This window comes from Solanum verrucosum, unplaced genomic scaffold (genome assembly GCF_900185275.1).
Source record: "Solanum verrucosum unplaced genomic scaffold, falcon-dt-bn FXZP01000032.1, whole genome shotgun sequence".
NCBI lineage: Eukaryota > Viridiplantae > Streptophyta > Magnoliopsida > Solanales > Solanaceae > Solanum > Solanum verrucosum.
In genome coordinates this window covers 3,917,878-3,933,946 of record NW_026020569.1, presented here as the reverse complement: position 1 = coordinate 3,933,946, position 16,069 = coordinate 3,917,878, and the positions used below count along the sequence as shown (strand labels likewise).

At 33.2% G+C, this 16,069-nt stretch overlaps 2 protein-coding genes across 2 annotated transcripts; one reads left to right on the top strand and one right to left on the bottom strand.

The window, feature by feature from the left end:
• Positions 1-73: 73 nt before the first annotated feature.
• LOC125811054 (B3 domain-containing transcription factor FUS3) lies at positions 74-4,464 on the bottom strand. The gene is given in 7 exon segments (XM_049490544.1): positions 74-397; positions 482-558; positions 664-710; positions 821-921; positions 1,006-1,095; positions 4,047-4,295; positions 4,297-4,464. Coding segments are annotated over 7 exon segments (1,056 nt in total).
• Positions 4,465-8,556: 4,092 nt separating this feature from the next.
• On the top strand, positions 8,557-9,272 carry LOC125810920 (uncharacterized). Its single transcript, XM_049490423.1, has one exon. The coding sequence runs from the start codon at positions 8,599-8,601 to the stop codon at positions 9,076-9,078; it is 480 nt and encodes a 159-aa protein (XP_049346380.1). The 5' UTR covers positions 8,557-8,598; the 3' UTR covers positions 9,079-9,272.
• Positions 9,273-16,069: the final 6,797 nt, after the last annotated feature.

The window sequence follows — 16,069 nt, the reverse complement described above, 5'->3', positions numbered from 1 at the left end:
CTTTTTGCTTCAAAACGCTACTGGTAAGAGTATGCATTAGATTACAAGGCTGCATGGGATTAGTAGTATGTCTTCAGTAGAAATCATCAACACTGAAGCTGTCTTCAATGGACCCAAAGCTTGGCATTGGATACACATTAGTTGAGTAATAGGTCATAGGACCCCCTACAAAATCGAAGGCAGGCTCGTTCCAGAAGCTGGTATCATAAATGAAGGACATGCCCATCTCGTTGTCCATTGCAGGGAAGTAAAAGCTGGACATATCCATTTCTGGTTCATTCATAATAAGCGCTCCATTCCCATCATCTGCAGCCTGTGCATAATCAGTTAAAATCACGTCCTCCGCTTCATAACCACGGAATACGGCTCCACTTCCAGCTTTCCTCGCTTCAATGCCCTATACACAAAACATATCCATATATATATAGCCTTTGACAAACTACTTCAAAGTAAACTACGCCACACCAAAGAGCAAGCTTACATAAATCTGCTTTTGATCATTGTAGTGGAGTGCAAAGTAGTCTCCTTGGCGCAATTCATGTGTTTGGACAAAGTCACCTGACCATCAATGCAAGTTTCAAATCCAACTGTTATTAGCAATTAGCTTTTGCATAGTAGTAAATAAACTTGGAAAGAAATTAGGGCTAGCTGTGGAGATCTCACCAGTATTTTCAAGCACATACATTCGGCTGCTGTTATTTGGCCAGTACCTATAAAAAATAGAGTAAATATTCTGGTCTTGACACTTGAATCTACGTACATGACTTACAAAACATCACTCCGTCAAGTAAATTTGGAAAGTTAAAAGGCGACCTCCAACCTGTATCTGAAACTCCAAACATGGATACCATCCATGTCATCCATTGTGATGGGGAACCCTTCTTTGATCTCAAGAGCTGGAAGATATCGCTCAGCGGCTTTCTGAAATTAACCACAGCATAGAAATGTTAGAATTATTACTTCAATGTATACTAAAAACAAATGTTTCTAAATGCATATCATCACCTTGGGCACAACGATTCTTCTCAGGGAGCTGACATCACTGTTCTGGAGCTGCTTGTCAAAGAGAAATCTGAACCCTGTTGGTTCAAGTACCTGAAGCATAAACAACACTTATTAATGTATTTAGCTGATCAATTGTGATCTCAAGAGGAAAATGTAATGTATTGTTTGTTTACCAGAAAGAGAGGGTATCAAATGAACTACATTGCCAAGGATAGATGACCAAAATGTTCATTGCAATTAGTTTGCTTCAATAGAATGATTAAATTTTCAGCTTCATTGTCTTTTACATATAAAGCATCATACCTATATCCCACAAATTATTGCATATAGGTTTTTTGCTCCTTTGTGGACTGGCCGGATATATAATTAAGCTAGCTAGGTATTTCATATTTTTCCTTATTCATTGATGGGAATCCAACTATTTCCAAATTCCTCAAACAGATGTGACAACAGGTCAGTGGATGAAATTTCTGACTTCCAACAGCCATTAAGGGACACCTTTTTACTTGAATGATCTTCAGAAAATCTTATAATCAAATTCAACAGATGAACTCAGTCAGGTCGCAAAGTAGTTGAATTTGATTGGTAGACAATGTTCCTTAGAAGTTAATTTCTTAATTAACATGGTAACTAAGTCTATGAGCACAGAGAAAATGACCAAAGCCCAATCCATCAGGAACAAGTGGTAAAACCATGATTGGCAGGGAAGCATATCATTCGTTCTTCTTTCTTTGGGATAGGTGCATAAACAACAACCACAAACGTCACACATCCACCACACACCTACCGTTTAGGTGCGCAGCAAGATCTATAGATGCTACTTATGACTTATAGTCCTGTAGTAACCAGGGGCGGAGGCAGCATATACTTAGGGGGTTCATACGAACCCCCCGGCGGAAAATATTACTATTTATACATGGTTAAAATTATTTTTTAGGTATGTATAACAGATGTCGAACCCCCTTCCATTAATTCGTGTGTTTACTTCTCAGATTTTGAACCCCCTTATTAAAACTACTAGCTCCGCCACTGATAGTAACATGTAAGAACACAACTATAACATCTTAGCTATTTCCCGAATAAAGTTCTTATAGCCTCTCATTATATTTAGATTCTAATTTGGCTGATTGACAGCTATGGATTTCCAAAAAAAATAATGTAATAGAGGATATTTCTCTATTTGCACTCCTTCAAATAAATCTTAGACCTTAGATGACTTCACTCATGCTATTCAAGTTTTCACTAATAATGGCACAACTCACAAAGCACGGAGCTAGAGAAGTGCATACCTTTGCCATTATATCTACACTATAGTTATCAACAACTTTCGCCCAACAATGCATATCTAATGATACAATTTAACAAGCCCCAACATGAGTAGTTTATGTTGTTTTCTATTTATGTTAAATCCTATATGTATCATATGAGTCCATATGTCAATACACATTACTCATGCGATTTTGAATTTTCTTGGGTCATGGTGAGGAGGTAAGTGCATTATTGATAGTAAACCGGCCACTTTAGGCATTATAATTGCACCATAGTTGTCAATATCTTTCACCCACTACCCAATACATATCTAATGATATAATTTAATTAACAAGTGCCAACATGTGTAGTTTATGTTGGTTTCTATTACATTTGTTAAGCCTATTGGTCTCTCATGAGTCCAATATGTGAAATAACATTATTCTTATACTTATAGTTTGCTCTGAAGTTTGTATGTTAGTGTAAGGACAAGTATGAGATCAAGGCAATCTCTAGTTTAAGAGAATTCATGTTTTACAAATTGTATGAAGTATTGGAAAGAAATGGGATATGATGGAACAATATAGAAGAACCATATAGTTAATCCGAACAAGTTGGAGTTGAGGTGCGCTTGTAGCGGTATGTGCTACATTCTAGCGATGCAATTTACACAGCAAGGTCGGAATTGAAGTGTACTCATGGTATATGTGTCATGTTCCATACAACAAGGAGATTAGATTGGGTGTTTAATTATGCCTTCTTGCAAGTGTTGTCTACTTAGTTATTGCTTTATAATGGCACAATATATAAACATACATTCAAACTTGGCCTTTGCTAGCAAGTAAACACTCCAATTTTGAGTATGCACATCTAGACACCCCCAAAATTTTATGTGACACGTCAGTGTCAGGTGTCAATGAGACACAATGAGTTGGTGTGTTTAGTTGTCAATTGAGATGTCTAGAATTTGTCTCCATTGTGTCAGTTGAACACTCCAAATTACAAAATGATCATCTAGACACCTCCAAAATTTTATGTGACACGTCAGTGTCGGGTGTCAATGAGACACAATGAGTTGGTGTGTTTAGTTGTCAATTGAGATGTCTAGATGCACATACACTTTCAAAGTTGGAGCGCTTACTTGCCAATTGAGGCCAAGTTTGATGGTATGCTTATGTATTATGCCCTTTGCAATCGATCCATAAAGTCATTCCTCAATTTTTGATCAGGACTTTTGAATATAGAATTTCCTCATAAGTCATGCCAATCCAATGTCTACTTGTATTGGAAAAAGAAAAGGATCGTTTGTTTGACAAATAATAAAATGGATATTGTAGTTGTTTTGGCTCATTTTGTCACACTTATTATGAACCTCGAATAGCACGATGACATGGTCTTTCAACCAAAAGACAACAAGTAATATATGCTAAGACGTCTTGTAACTTTAAGATCTTTGTGAGATGACACTCAAATAGGAATAATTACAATACTTTTTACAGAGTTAAGCATAAAAAAGTTAGTGTGAGATAAACAAGGTAGAGGGGTATGTTGTAAAGAATATAAGCTCTTTCCTGAGGTGTACTAGAAAGCTAACAGGTGAGGTGATGGTCTGGTCGGGTCGGGTCCGATCCGATACATACACATTATTTCTACTTTTATAAGTACCAAATAGAGTAAGCTAAGGACCCCAAAAAAAAGAAAAGATTAAACTCTAGTCTTCCCCCAAAAATTAAGAAATTGTTATGATTTCAATTTATTAATAAATAAAAGAAAAAAGAGAAAGAGGGTCATACACGTGCGGCGGGCAAAGGAGGAGGAGGTGGTGGCACGTGTGAGAGAAAATCCAGGGAAGTGAAGTTGAGGGAAGAACGCCTACGCCTCTGGCTGCGACTTCTTTTGGTGGGAGTGGGAGTGGGAGTGGGAGGATTCATCATACTGTTGTTGTTGTTGTTGTTGTTGTCCCCTACAACAATATTATTTCCATCTGCCATCACTCCATACGCCTCGGTTATCTCCATCATCGCCATCACCAATGCTTTGCTTCTTCAATCTGTAAAAAATAAAAAAAATAAAAGCTCTCTTCCTCTCTTTTAGTGATATTGAGAAATGTGGGTGGGAGAATAGTGCAATTATGACTACATTGCACAGATTCAACTGACATTTGTGCAACGTTGATGAGCCAATCCATTGGGAGTCGGGAATTGGATTCATTCATTCACTATATATTAGTGGGTGAGGAGTTGTCACTTTGTCTTTGTTAAGTGTGAACGGTCGAAACTTCAATTTGCAAGTGTTCGAGGGAAGGCAAGCCAGGTGTTGAAAAAGCTCTGATATCAAATCAATGGTGTTTTTCTTTTAGCTTTGGAGTTTCCGTCATACATTCATTATTCATTACTTAAACTACTCTACTCTACTCCATCACACAGTTTATGAATTATGGAACTTCTGATTCCATCGGACATGGACGTAACCACCTTTTCTCCTCTCTTCCTGCCTAATTCATTATCAGTCACATTAATATCAACCATTTATTATCTAAAACAATCATACTCAATTGTTATGATTACCTGACATAAAAATATCAATTGAATTTTGTGTAATTACACTGTTTGGTTCCCCCTGTAATTACATGGTCAATTGGCATGGCTCCAATTTTTTTAATTTCTTCCTTTTATTTCTATTTTTATTTTTTCCATTTTAATATTTTTTTTATTATTATTCTAATATTTTCTAAAAATATTTTATTTTTATTTAATATTATATATATTTCATTTCCTTCTCATTTTCAACTCTTACTTCATCTGATTCTATGCAATTTTTTGTATTATCTAAAAAATTCATTAGTATAATTTTACTAGTATACTAATTTTTAAATTAAAGTAGAATTTATTATTGAATAAAGTTATGGACTTACATTTTAAAAAAATAAAAATAAATCATATTTATGTATGTTATGTTGAAATTTGACATAAGAGTATTATGTTAGTTTTTTTTTTTTTTTTTTTAACTTATGTTGCATTTTCAGTTTCATTTGTTTTAAGAGTATTGATTTGATATTTTACATTGCAAGCTATGTTTTTTATAAAGTTAGTCTTGATAGATTATCTTTTTGTCAAATGTTTTATAATTTTATGACATGATATTTATAATATTAATCTTTTTGTCAGACATGCATTTCTTAACGTTCATAGAAATTTTGTACTTTTAGTTTTATGATTAATTTGATTAAAATATACTACATTGAAAAACATAAATATTATATTTTATAATATTAGTTAAGAACATATGCTTATTAATGTATTCTTAAAAGACAATATATATCTTAAATATTCAATTTAATATAATTTATAAAGGCTCTTATTTGTCTAATAACTTTTTTTTAATTCTTAATAATTAACTTTTACTTTTAAAATTTAATATAATTTTATGATTGCAATTGTCCATCCAAACAGGACATATGTAATTACATTGTGACTAACAAACATGTCAATGTAATTACTAGCATGTGTAATTATTAGACTGTTACACCAATTCCAATTACCTAGGGACTTTCCAAACAGACCCTTAATCTAAATCTTGTTTCACCTTCATGGTTATCTCAAAATAAATCGTTTCCTCAAAGATTTTAAGGCAATCCAATTTTTTCTTTTAAAATCTAAATTGTTATATAAAAATATTGATGTATTATATAAACACAAAAAAAAAACAATTAAAATGGATTCAGTGTTAGCTTTAATATGAAGTTACGGAGGAAATCACAGGGGAATATGCTAATCAAATGGAGGGCTCTCATAGGATAGGGGTTTTAGTCTTAAGTTAGGTTGGATTATGGTTCTTGTATTAAGCAAATTCAAGTGTTAAGAATTAGTAGTCGTCTTGTTTATTATTATATTATTAATAAGTATGATTTGTGAGTCAAAATTTTACTTAGATAAAATTATTATTGGTCTGAATTGGACCCTTATTTTTTTAATTGTAAAAGAGAGCAAAATCCGTTCTTTGCTCCCTCTATTAATAATAGAAAAATGTCGTTTCATCGATGATCCATCCATTTATATTTCTAATCGGAGTACTTCTTTTAATTATGTATAACTTACATAAATCACATAGTGTAAAGAGTAAATTATTAGTTTCTAATTTGTTTGTTAATCAGTCCAATTGATTTATATATTGGACAAATTACTTAACTACACTCTTTTACTTACCTTAATATTCATTTATCCCTACTTATTTCAAAATTTTCAAAAATCTCTTATTTACCTATGTATCCCGCATGTATCCCGTGCACAACGCTATGTATCCCACTATGTGGAATGTATCAAACGTTATGTATCCCGTGCACAACGCTATGTATCCCACTATGTGGAATGTATCAAACGTTATGTATCCCGTGCACAACGTTATGTATCCCGCTAAGTGGAATGTATCAAACCTAATGTATCCCGTGCACAACGCTATGTATCCCGTTATGTGGAATGTATCAAATCTAATGTATCCCGTGCACAACGCTATGTATCCCGCAAACATCATTTTTAAGGAATTTTTGGTAAATAGAAAACTAGAAGGGATAGGATGTTATTTAATACTTATAATATGTGGTTCCTATAATTTATACTTATATATTTCAGCCCCTACTTTTAAAGGTTGGGCTCTCGGTGGGGGCGATCCCTCACCTTATTTTGTATCAAACCTAATGTATCCCGTGCACAACGCTATGTATCCTGTTATGTGGAATGTATCAAATCTAATGTATCCCGTGCACAACGCTATGTATCCCGCAAACATCATTTTTAAGGAATTTTTGGTAAATAGAAAACTAGAAGGGATAGGATGTTATTTAATACTTATAATATGTGGTTCCTATAATTTATACTTATATATTTCAGCCCCTACTTTTAAAGGTTGGGCTCTCGGTGGGGGCGATCCCTCACCTTATTTTGTAGTAGGTGATTCCTCACCTTATTTAACTTACTAGTTGTATGTTTTTTAAGTAGCATTTTTCTATTTATTCGTTGTATTTGAGTCGAAGATTTCTTGGAAATAATTTATTTACCTATGCGAGGTATGTATTAGTTTATGGCTATGCACACTCTATTCTCCTCAAAATTCGTGAATTTTATTAGGTATGATGTTAGTGTTGGTGGTGTCAAATATTTTTATTGGATTTGGTCAAATTCAAATTCGTGTGAGAAAATCATGATCCACATTTTTTGTCTTACTATTTAAGTTCAGATACAAAGAGCTCCAAAAAAAGCAATTAAGATATTTTTCACTTATTTGAAATTTATTGAGTTGAAAGTGAAGATGTGGTTATATATGTAATTTTTTTTGCAAAAATATTTGGAATAAAGTAGAATGTAGTTAAATACAACTTGAAAATAACTTATAATCTATTTTCTAAATTTGAAATATAAGTTGAGTTGATTTTAGTATTTTTATGGCTAAATATAGATTTTCAAATATTATTCATAATGTGTCATGCACTTTGATTTAAGTACATACATTAAAACAAAGCTTTCAGAATCCTTTTAAATAATAGTTTCCTTTATTTTATAATAATAGTAGAGTAATAACTTTTATTTATTTATAAAAAGAAAAGAGAAAAGAGAAAAGAAAATTGTTGAAAGGGAGGCGAGAGAAGGCCCAAAATAGTCCATTATCTTTGGATTAAGACTCAAAGTCATCCTTGAGTTTTCACATGAAAACTAATAGTTCCTCATGTTTGCAATATTGGTACACTTTTGGTCCTCCCCTAGGCTTTTGTCTATTTTTTAATATTAATTTTGTTCATAATTTTATGTAAAGAATGTCACATCGTCTTTTTATATATTTAGTATAAATAATAACTATATTTGAGAGAAGGTGAGAAGAAGAACACTTTGTTCTGTTCAGTATAGATATTACTGCAGCTAAACTAAGAATATTTTAACATATGATATTGCAATTGTACGTGAAGTCGTCGTGATGAACCTCTCGACTATACCTGCAATATGATTTCTACTACTAAACAAAACAAAGTGTTTTTTTTCTCACAATCTCTCACATGGGTTTATTATTTCTATTAAATATATAAAATGACAATTAAATATTCCATACATAAATTATGAAAAAAACTAATATAAAAAATAGGCAAAATTTTGAAGGAAGATCAAAAGTGCACCAATATTATAAATATGAGGGACTATTAATGTTCCATGTGAAAACTTAAGGGTGATTTTGAGTTTTAACCCCAAACACGAGGACTATTTTGAGCCTTTTCTCAAAGGGAGGCGGAAGCGCAGTTGAAAGGGTGGAGTTTCCGGCCCTGCGCAAAACCCTAGTTTGGGGTGTTCCTCTGAAAACAAAATGGCAGAAGCGGGACAAGACGAAGAAGAACATACATTCCCCCTAAAAAGAAAGCCCCAAGCAGAAGAAGCCATTGCCAAATCTCACGAAGACGATGTAAACAAGAAGCAAAAACTCTCTATTACTGATTCTTCACTCGCCCAGGAGAAAAAAGTTGAAGAGGACGAAGAAGAAGATGATGAAGATGACTATGAAGGTGATGATGAAGAAGATGAGCAGTCCAATGGAGAGGCGGAAGTCGATCGTAAGGGAAAAGGGATTTTAAGGGATGACAAGGGGAAGGGAAAGTTGATTGAGGACTCTGACGATGATGATTCTAGTGATTTTGGGAGCGACTCTGATGTTGACACTGATACTGACCTCTCCGACGATCTACTGGCCGAAGTCGATTTGGGTAACATTATTCCCTCCAGGACTCGACGGCGTACCCATCAATCTGGCCTTAAGATATCTGATGATCCCGTTAAAGGTGATAAGTAGAAATGCTTAATTGAGTTTTGAGCTTCCAAAAATGCGCTATGTTTATGTTTTAAAGCTTTCAGTATTTAGATAAGACAAGTCTTTCAGCTTCTCATCCTCCTAGTCGCAATAGTTGCATTTCGACTTGGATCTATGTAGTTGGGGAAACTATATTACCCTTAACCAATTTTATTAATATCTCTTACAATTGGTTTCTTGCTCTTGTTTACTTCCCTCATAGTTTCAATTTTTTATGCTTCACAAATTGTTATTGCTATCTGTAGGCTGTAGCAAGTGTGGCATCTTCTATGTAGGCTTTGAGATTGGCTTATATGAACTCGGTGATAGATAGCCTTATGTCTGAAAATGAAAATGAAATGTTTATTTGACATCAATGTTTCCTGTCTAAGATAGATAGATGTTTAACATACTCTGCAATTATGTAAATGCAGTATCAGTTGGAAATAAGTTTCATGCCTAATTCAGTACTGAATTGTTGTTTAACAGGATGTTACCACTCTTTCTTATGCTTTTGTACATGCGGAAGAACAGGTCATTGTTTGGTAATCAGGCTGTTTCTGTGTTGTAAGAACTAGTCCTTTGGAGGAATGCCATTCTTGATGTTTAACAAGTTTGTGTACCAATCCTTAACTGCTGATTTTGTCATCTCATTTCCATTTGCATGAAACATTACGATGTTCATATTGTTTTTTTAACCACTTATTTTGGTCGTTCAAGAGATGCCAGCATCTACAAAATCATGTGTGTGCACTACTGCTCTTTGTTTGACCTAGCTTGACTGATTATCAGTTCTGGTTTTAAGCAGTTAGTTCCTCTGTCTGAGATATGACCATGGTTAGGGAAACAGGCATTTAGGAGTCTTGAACTCAGAGAAGGAGGGCATACATGACCAGGTTATGACTGCATGGTTGGCTCTAATCTGAACCTAGGGAGGATATAAACAACTTGATTTAACATAACAGTCTATTGAACTGATAGACCAAAGTTTGCTGGGGAATAAGATTTTCAGTGAATATTTGTTTCCAACAAAATATTGACTTCTGAAAAAGCAAAAGGGACTATGGGGAACACTCTGTTTCTGCAAAAGATTTGTTCTTTCTTGTTGGATTTCATAGCGCAAGTTGCTGATCTGTTTTAATAGAAGTTTGAATAAATATGGAAAGTGATGTGTTGAGGAAACTATGCTGATTAGATAGTATGACCATTTTTTGGCAACAATGGAGCACCTTTTCCTTGATTCATTTGCTCATTTCTTGTGGTAAACTCTTCAAGATCTACCTACAGCTATCGACAGTTGAGCTTTTTTTCTTTTACTTGAATCTGTCCGGAGGAGGGGGTGATGTTGAAATTGAATTGTCCTCCCTGTATGTATAATAATATAATAATAGAAGTGGAGTAGAATAAAACCAACCGCATTTTAAATTAGTTTTGTACTTCAATCTTTGAGGATAGTTTGTCTTTGGAGAAGATTTGAGGTTGGAAGTGGGAGAATCTTCCAATTTGTTAACTAGCGACTGAGGTTGCAGCTAATAATGTTATTGGTACTTTGAAGTTTTAAAGTGAGGGCCGGGGGACTAGCATTGATTGCCAAGTTATTCATAATTTTGGATTAATATGTGAAACGTACCTTGTTCTTTTTTAAAATAAAATTTAGGCGCAAGAATAGATGGAGAGAGTGCTATACCAAATAAAGATGATTAACTTACTTCCGTAAAAAAACATAGCGTCACTCACCTTGGCTGTTAAGATACTCAAATTGTTGATCATGCATACAAGAGTATCTGTTTTGAGCGTGTAGAGTATGTATGCATCAATAAAATATGCTATTATGCTTACAAACTCATAAGTTGTCAAGCTCTTGATTTGCCATTTATGATTATATCTTGGTTATTTAAGCCAGAAAATTTATGACTTTGTTACTTATGATTATGCTTGCTCCAAAATTGAAATGAAAATAGTTGTTTGTTTAAACTTTAAAATCAAACAAATTGATTTGCATAACGATATAATGGATCAAATTGGACCTAGAATGGATCGAATTTAGATGAAAATTTGAATTCGAATTTTCAAATTGAATCCAGCCAATTCGTGATTGGATATTTGTTTCTTTGTAATATAACGATTAATTTGGTACTACAAAAATAATAGCCCACAAAAATTAAACTTAGAATAGGGGAAGCAAAAAAGGGTATAAGTTTGTTGTGTGATTGACGAAAAGTTTGGCATCTATCTAGCAAGGAGATTGATTTCTTCTGGCGGCGAACTACTGCTATTAGTTGCTGGTGGATGTGGTTAGGGCTGAATTGTTTTATTTTGATTAGGCAACGGAACCGGTAACGGAACTACCGGACCGGGACGTTCCGGAACCGGAACGGAACCGGGCACCACGGGCCGGAACGGAACCGGAACCGGGACGGACCGGAACCGGTAATTCCGGAAAAAAATACCCGAACCCGTCCCGGACCGGTAACGGACCGGTAACGGACCGGACCGGACCGGACCGGAAACCGGGTCCAACCGTTATAAATTATATTTTTTTATTAAAATTAAAAAATTAGGAATATTACACTTAAAAATTTATACTTTTAAAGTTTTAAATACAAACTTTCAAACTTTTAAAAGTATAAAAGTTTAAATTTCACAATTTAAAACTTTGAAAATTTAAATTCAAACTTTAAAACTATAAAAGTTTAAATTTCACCCTTTAAAAGTTTGAAAATTTAAATTCAAATTTCAAACTTTAAAACTATAAAAAGTTTAAATTTCACAATTCACACTTTAAAAGTTAGAAATTTTAAATTTGAATTATAAACTTTAAAACTATAAAATTATAAAAATTTAAATTTCACACTTTAAAGTTTAAATTTTAAAAGTTTGAAAATTTAAATTCAAACTTTAAAACTATAAAAGTTTAAATTTCACACTTTAAAAATTTGAAAATTTAAAACTTTAAAACTATAAAAGTTTAAATTTCACACATTAAAAGTTAAATTTAAACTTTTGAAGACAATAATAAAAAAAAATTAAGGCGAATAGCCTATACTTTTATTAATATTAATTAAATAGTACAAGTTGAGTTACAAAATATTAGTAGAGTATTAAAAAATCTAATCTACACAGCCACCTTCTAGGAAGGGTTCTGTTTGAATTAGACCTCGAATTATTATACTCATACTAATAGACATTTAAATTTAATAGTTCATGCTACCAAGGAAATCTTTTTTTAAATCATTTAACATTTCTCTAGTAACATGCTCTGGAATTGGTTGATTAGCTAGTTCTTCCATTGCATCAATGCCGTCATCACTAAAATCTAGCATTATTTCATCAACGTCATTTTCAAATTTGGTCGGTAGAGGTGGACGACCATAACTCCTTCTCTCGCCATTAATCCAATCTCTAAATAGTACGGATATCTCCAAGCTATCTGCTGCTAATGAATATCTATGCTCTCCAATTTGAAATCTTGCTGCACTAAAAGCGCCTTCCGAAGCTACTGAAGATGCTTGAATAGCTAACACATCTCGAGCAACCGGTTGTAGTTTTGGAAATCCTTTGCCGCGATTGCTCCACCATTCTAGAAGATCAATAGTAGTAGGTTCTGTATTTTGATTAATATATGCATCAAAATCATTTCTATCATTATGAGAAAGTTCAATAATACAATCTATCATATCATCAATTTCATCTTCATTATTATATCTACTCCTAGAACTTTGAGGCTCTTCGTTATGTACTACATTCCTTATATTAGAATTATTATACAAGTCGTACAATTTTCTAGCTTCAATTTTTATACTATCTTTAACATCTTGACAACTAGGTGTTTCATCATCTTCACTATCAATACCCAAATTAAAATATATTTTATCAACCATTCGTGCTGCACCTTCATCTTTGTAATGTGGGTTTAACAAACAAGCAGTTAAATAAATTTGAGGAATAGGAATAAAATATTTTTTAAATTTTTCAATCATTTTCTTAACAGATTGTTCAAATCTTGGTTTATTTTTAAATTTATAAAATTTATTAGAAATAGCACAAATATTAGGTAAAACAGAGCAAATAGTTGGATAATAAAGTGCAGATATTTTTTTGTAGTTAAATAAAAAACTTTTAAGAATTCTATAAGTTCTTTTATGTCATTCCAATCATTATCATCAAGTCTATATGTCATATTTGAATTATGAGCATTCCAAACCATTTGTAAAGGTTTCCTATATTCATAAGCAACTTCAAGCATTTCAAATAAAGAATTCCATCTTGTACACACTGATTTTGGAATTTTTCTAGGTGGAAGATTAAATTCACGACAACGATTTTCAAAATCTCTACGTCTAGACTTAACTTGACATTTAAAAATAAAATGACATGCAGTTTCAACTTTTGTGCAACCATCGTCATATATTGCTATAACATCTCTAACAATCAAATTATATATGTGTGCAGCACACCTAATATGAAAACCATCAATATAAATAGGGCAAAGAGACGGTTTTAGTATTTCAACAGCATTACTATTATTAGAAGCATTATCTAATGTGACACTACTTATTTTATCACAAATTCCATAGTTTTGCAAAACATCTATAATTGTTTGAGCTATATAACTACCGGTTTTATGCATTTCACAACATTTATAACCTAAAATTCTTTTTTGCAAAGTCCAATTTTCATCAATCCAATGCGCAGTAATTGTGAAATAATCATTACCATTTACACTATGGCCCATATCAGAAGTAATAGCTATTTTACAATTGTTATAATAAAATAAACAACGAAGATATTGAAAATGTTGAGCTTGATAATCAAAGATAGCCTTTTTAATTGTATTTCTAGTAAAACCTTTAAAATGTGGATTATACACAATTTGAATATAATTAATAAAACCGGGATTTTCAGCAAAACTAAATGGCAAACCCATAACAACAATCATTTTAGCTAATTCTTCAAGATCTTTTTCTCTACTATATGACCGTTGTATACTAGAACCAGAAACATTAGAAGGATTTAATTGTGTTTGGACCATATTAGAGCCATCTACTCCTACATTTTCAGGAAGGGTGGTACCATTTTTTTTAGCTTCGGCTACAGCTTTAGCATGCAAAAATTCATTTTTACAACATGACATTAAATGATTACTCAAATGTCCCGTCCCACCCTGTTTTCCTACAGTTTTATGATTCATTCTATGTTTACATTTATTACAAATAGCTTGTGTTTTATCTTCATTCTGAGTCATAAATTGCCACACAACTGATTTTTTAGCGCGTTCTACCTTAGTCCTAGGATGCACGGGGGGAATGGGAGCAGGACAACGAAAGGGAGCGGGAGCCGGGGAAGAGGGATTGGGAGGGGGACTAGTAGCCGACGGTGGCTCAGTTTCATCATCATCATATTCATCAACATTATTATCAAAACTATCAACATAATCATTAACATCATGTTCATCATCTTCAGGTAATTCCTCTTCAAAATTACCAAATCTTCTTTGTAAATGTTCATGATAAGGATCTAATCCACTATTACTATCAATATTAAAAACAGTTTCATCAACATGCGTATAATCATCCGTATTTATTCTTAATTGAGAAGTTTTTTTAGTTTTAGATTGAGAAGTACTACCGGTTTTTTTATTTTTCTTGGATTTTGAGCTAGATAAATTAGTGAACGAATTAACTATGGTTGTTTTACCCTTTTCAATAATGTTTTTTCCAAAATCCATATTCAAAATATAAAAAGTGAGCAAATTATATATAATACGAAAATGATTAGCAAAGTTTTAAACAAATAAACAACTAAATAAGTAGAGACTAGAGATTAATTACTCACAAAATAAATAATTAAATGTAAACAAATAAATAACTAAATGAAAAGTGAGTTGGAACGAATGTACCAAACGTCTACTTAAAAAAGTAGACGTGTATGACCGGAAGGCGAAAATTGAAAGTTGAATTTTGAAGCTCCAATTTCCAAAGTTCAAATTCGTAATTTTAACGAGAAGTCGAGAATAAGAGAATTTAGAGAGTATAGACTAGAGAGTAGAGAGATTATAAGATATTTTTGTGAGTGAAAAAGAATGAAAGATTAGGGGAATTTATAGTTAAAAAAAAGGTTGAAAATGTAGTTTTAAGAAGTTTGGGGTATTAAAAAAAGTTTGGGGGGTAGGGAGGTGTAAATGGGGGGTTATGGGGTGAAAGAGCCGTTGGTGGGGCCCAAAACCCGTTGCCCAACGGCTCTCAACGGCTATTTTTTAAATTTTCAGATTTAACAAAAAAAAAAAAAAAAAGTTCCGAACCGGACCGGACCGGGACGGAACCGGGACTAACCGAACCGGGACGGACCGGTAAAATCCCGGTTTCCGTCCCGTTACTCCTCCCGGACCGGAACAAGTCCGGAATTAACCGGCACTATCCGGAACCGAGACGAAACCGGTAACGGACCGGAACGGACCGGAACCGGAACCTCCCGGTTCCGTTGCCACCCTTAGATGTGGTGAATATTTCAATGTTACCTTTTAAATGGATACATTCATTTTTATTTGAACTGGATCTTCGAAGCGGACCTCTTGTACAAGGTGAATAGGAAGATGTTCCATCACATCAAAGAAATCATATGGAAAGATCTTCTACAACTTAGTAATAATAGGAATATTTTCCTCCATCCTGTCTAAACTATTTTCCAATAACTTTTCAGAACACAAATCTTTAAAGAAAAGACGTATCTCTATGATTGGTTTCCATATTCTTTTGCGTAGATGACTAAAAGCGATAGAAATTAAAATTTCCATGAATACATGACTTTTCATATCTATCAATTTTCCTTCATTTATATCTGCCCCACTTTCCTAAATTTTAAGCATAGTCCTCCGACATCCTCAAATTTTTAACCCACTCAAAAATTTCACATTTCTCATCTAATGTGAATGAAAAATTGGCTTTACGCTTAACTATTTTACCATTTTGTAATTCATGCAGCAAAAACTCTTTTC

Excerpts from the sequence above, each read along its gene's own strand:
- LOC125810920 (XM_049490423.1), top strand. The coding sequence starts at position 8,599 with ATGGCAGAAGCGGGACAAGACGAAGAAGAACATACATTCCCCCTAAAA.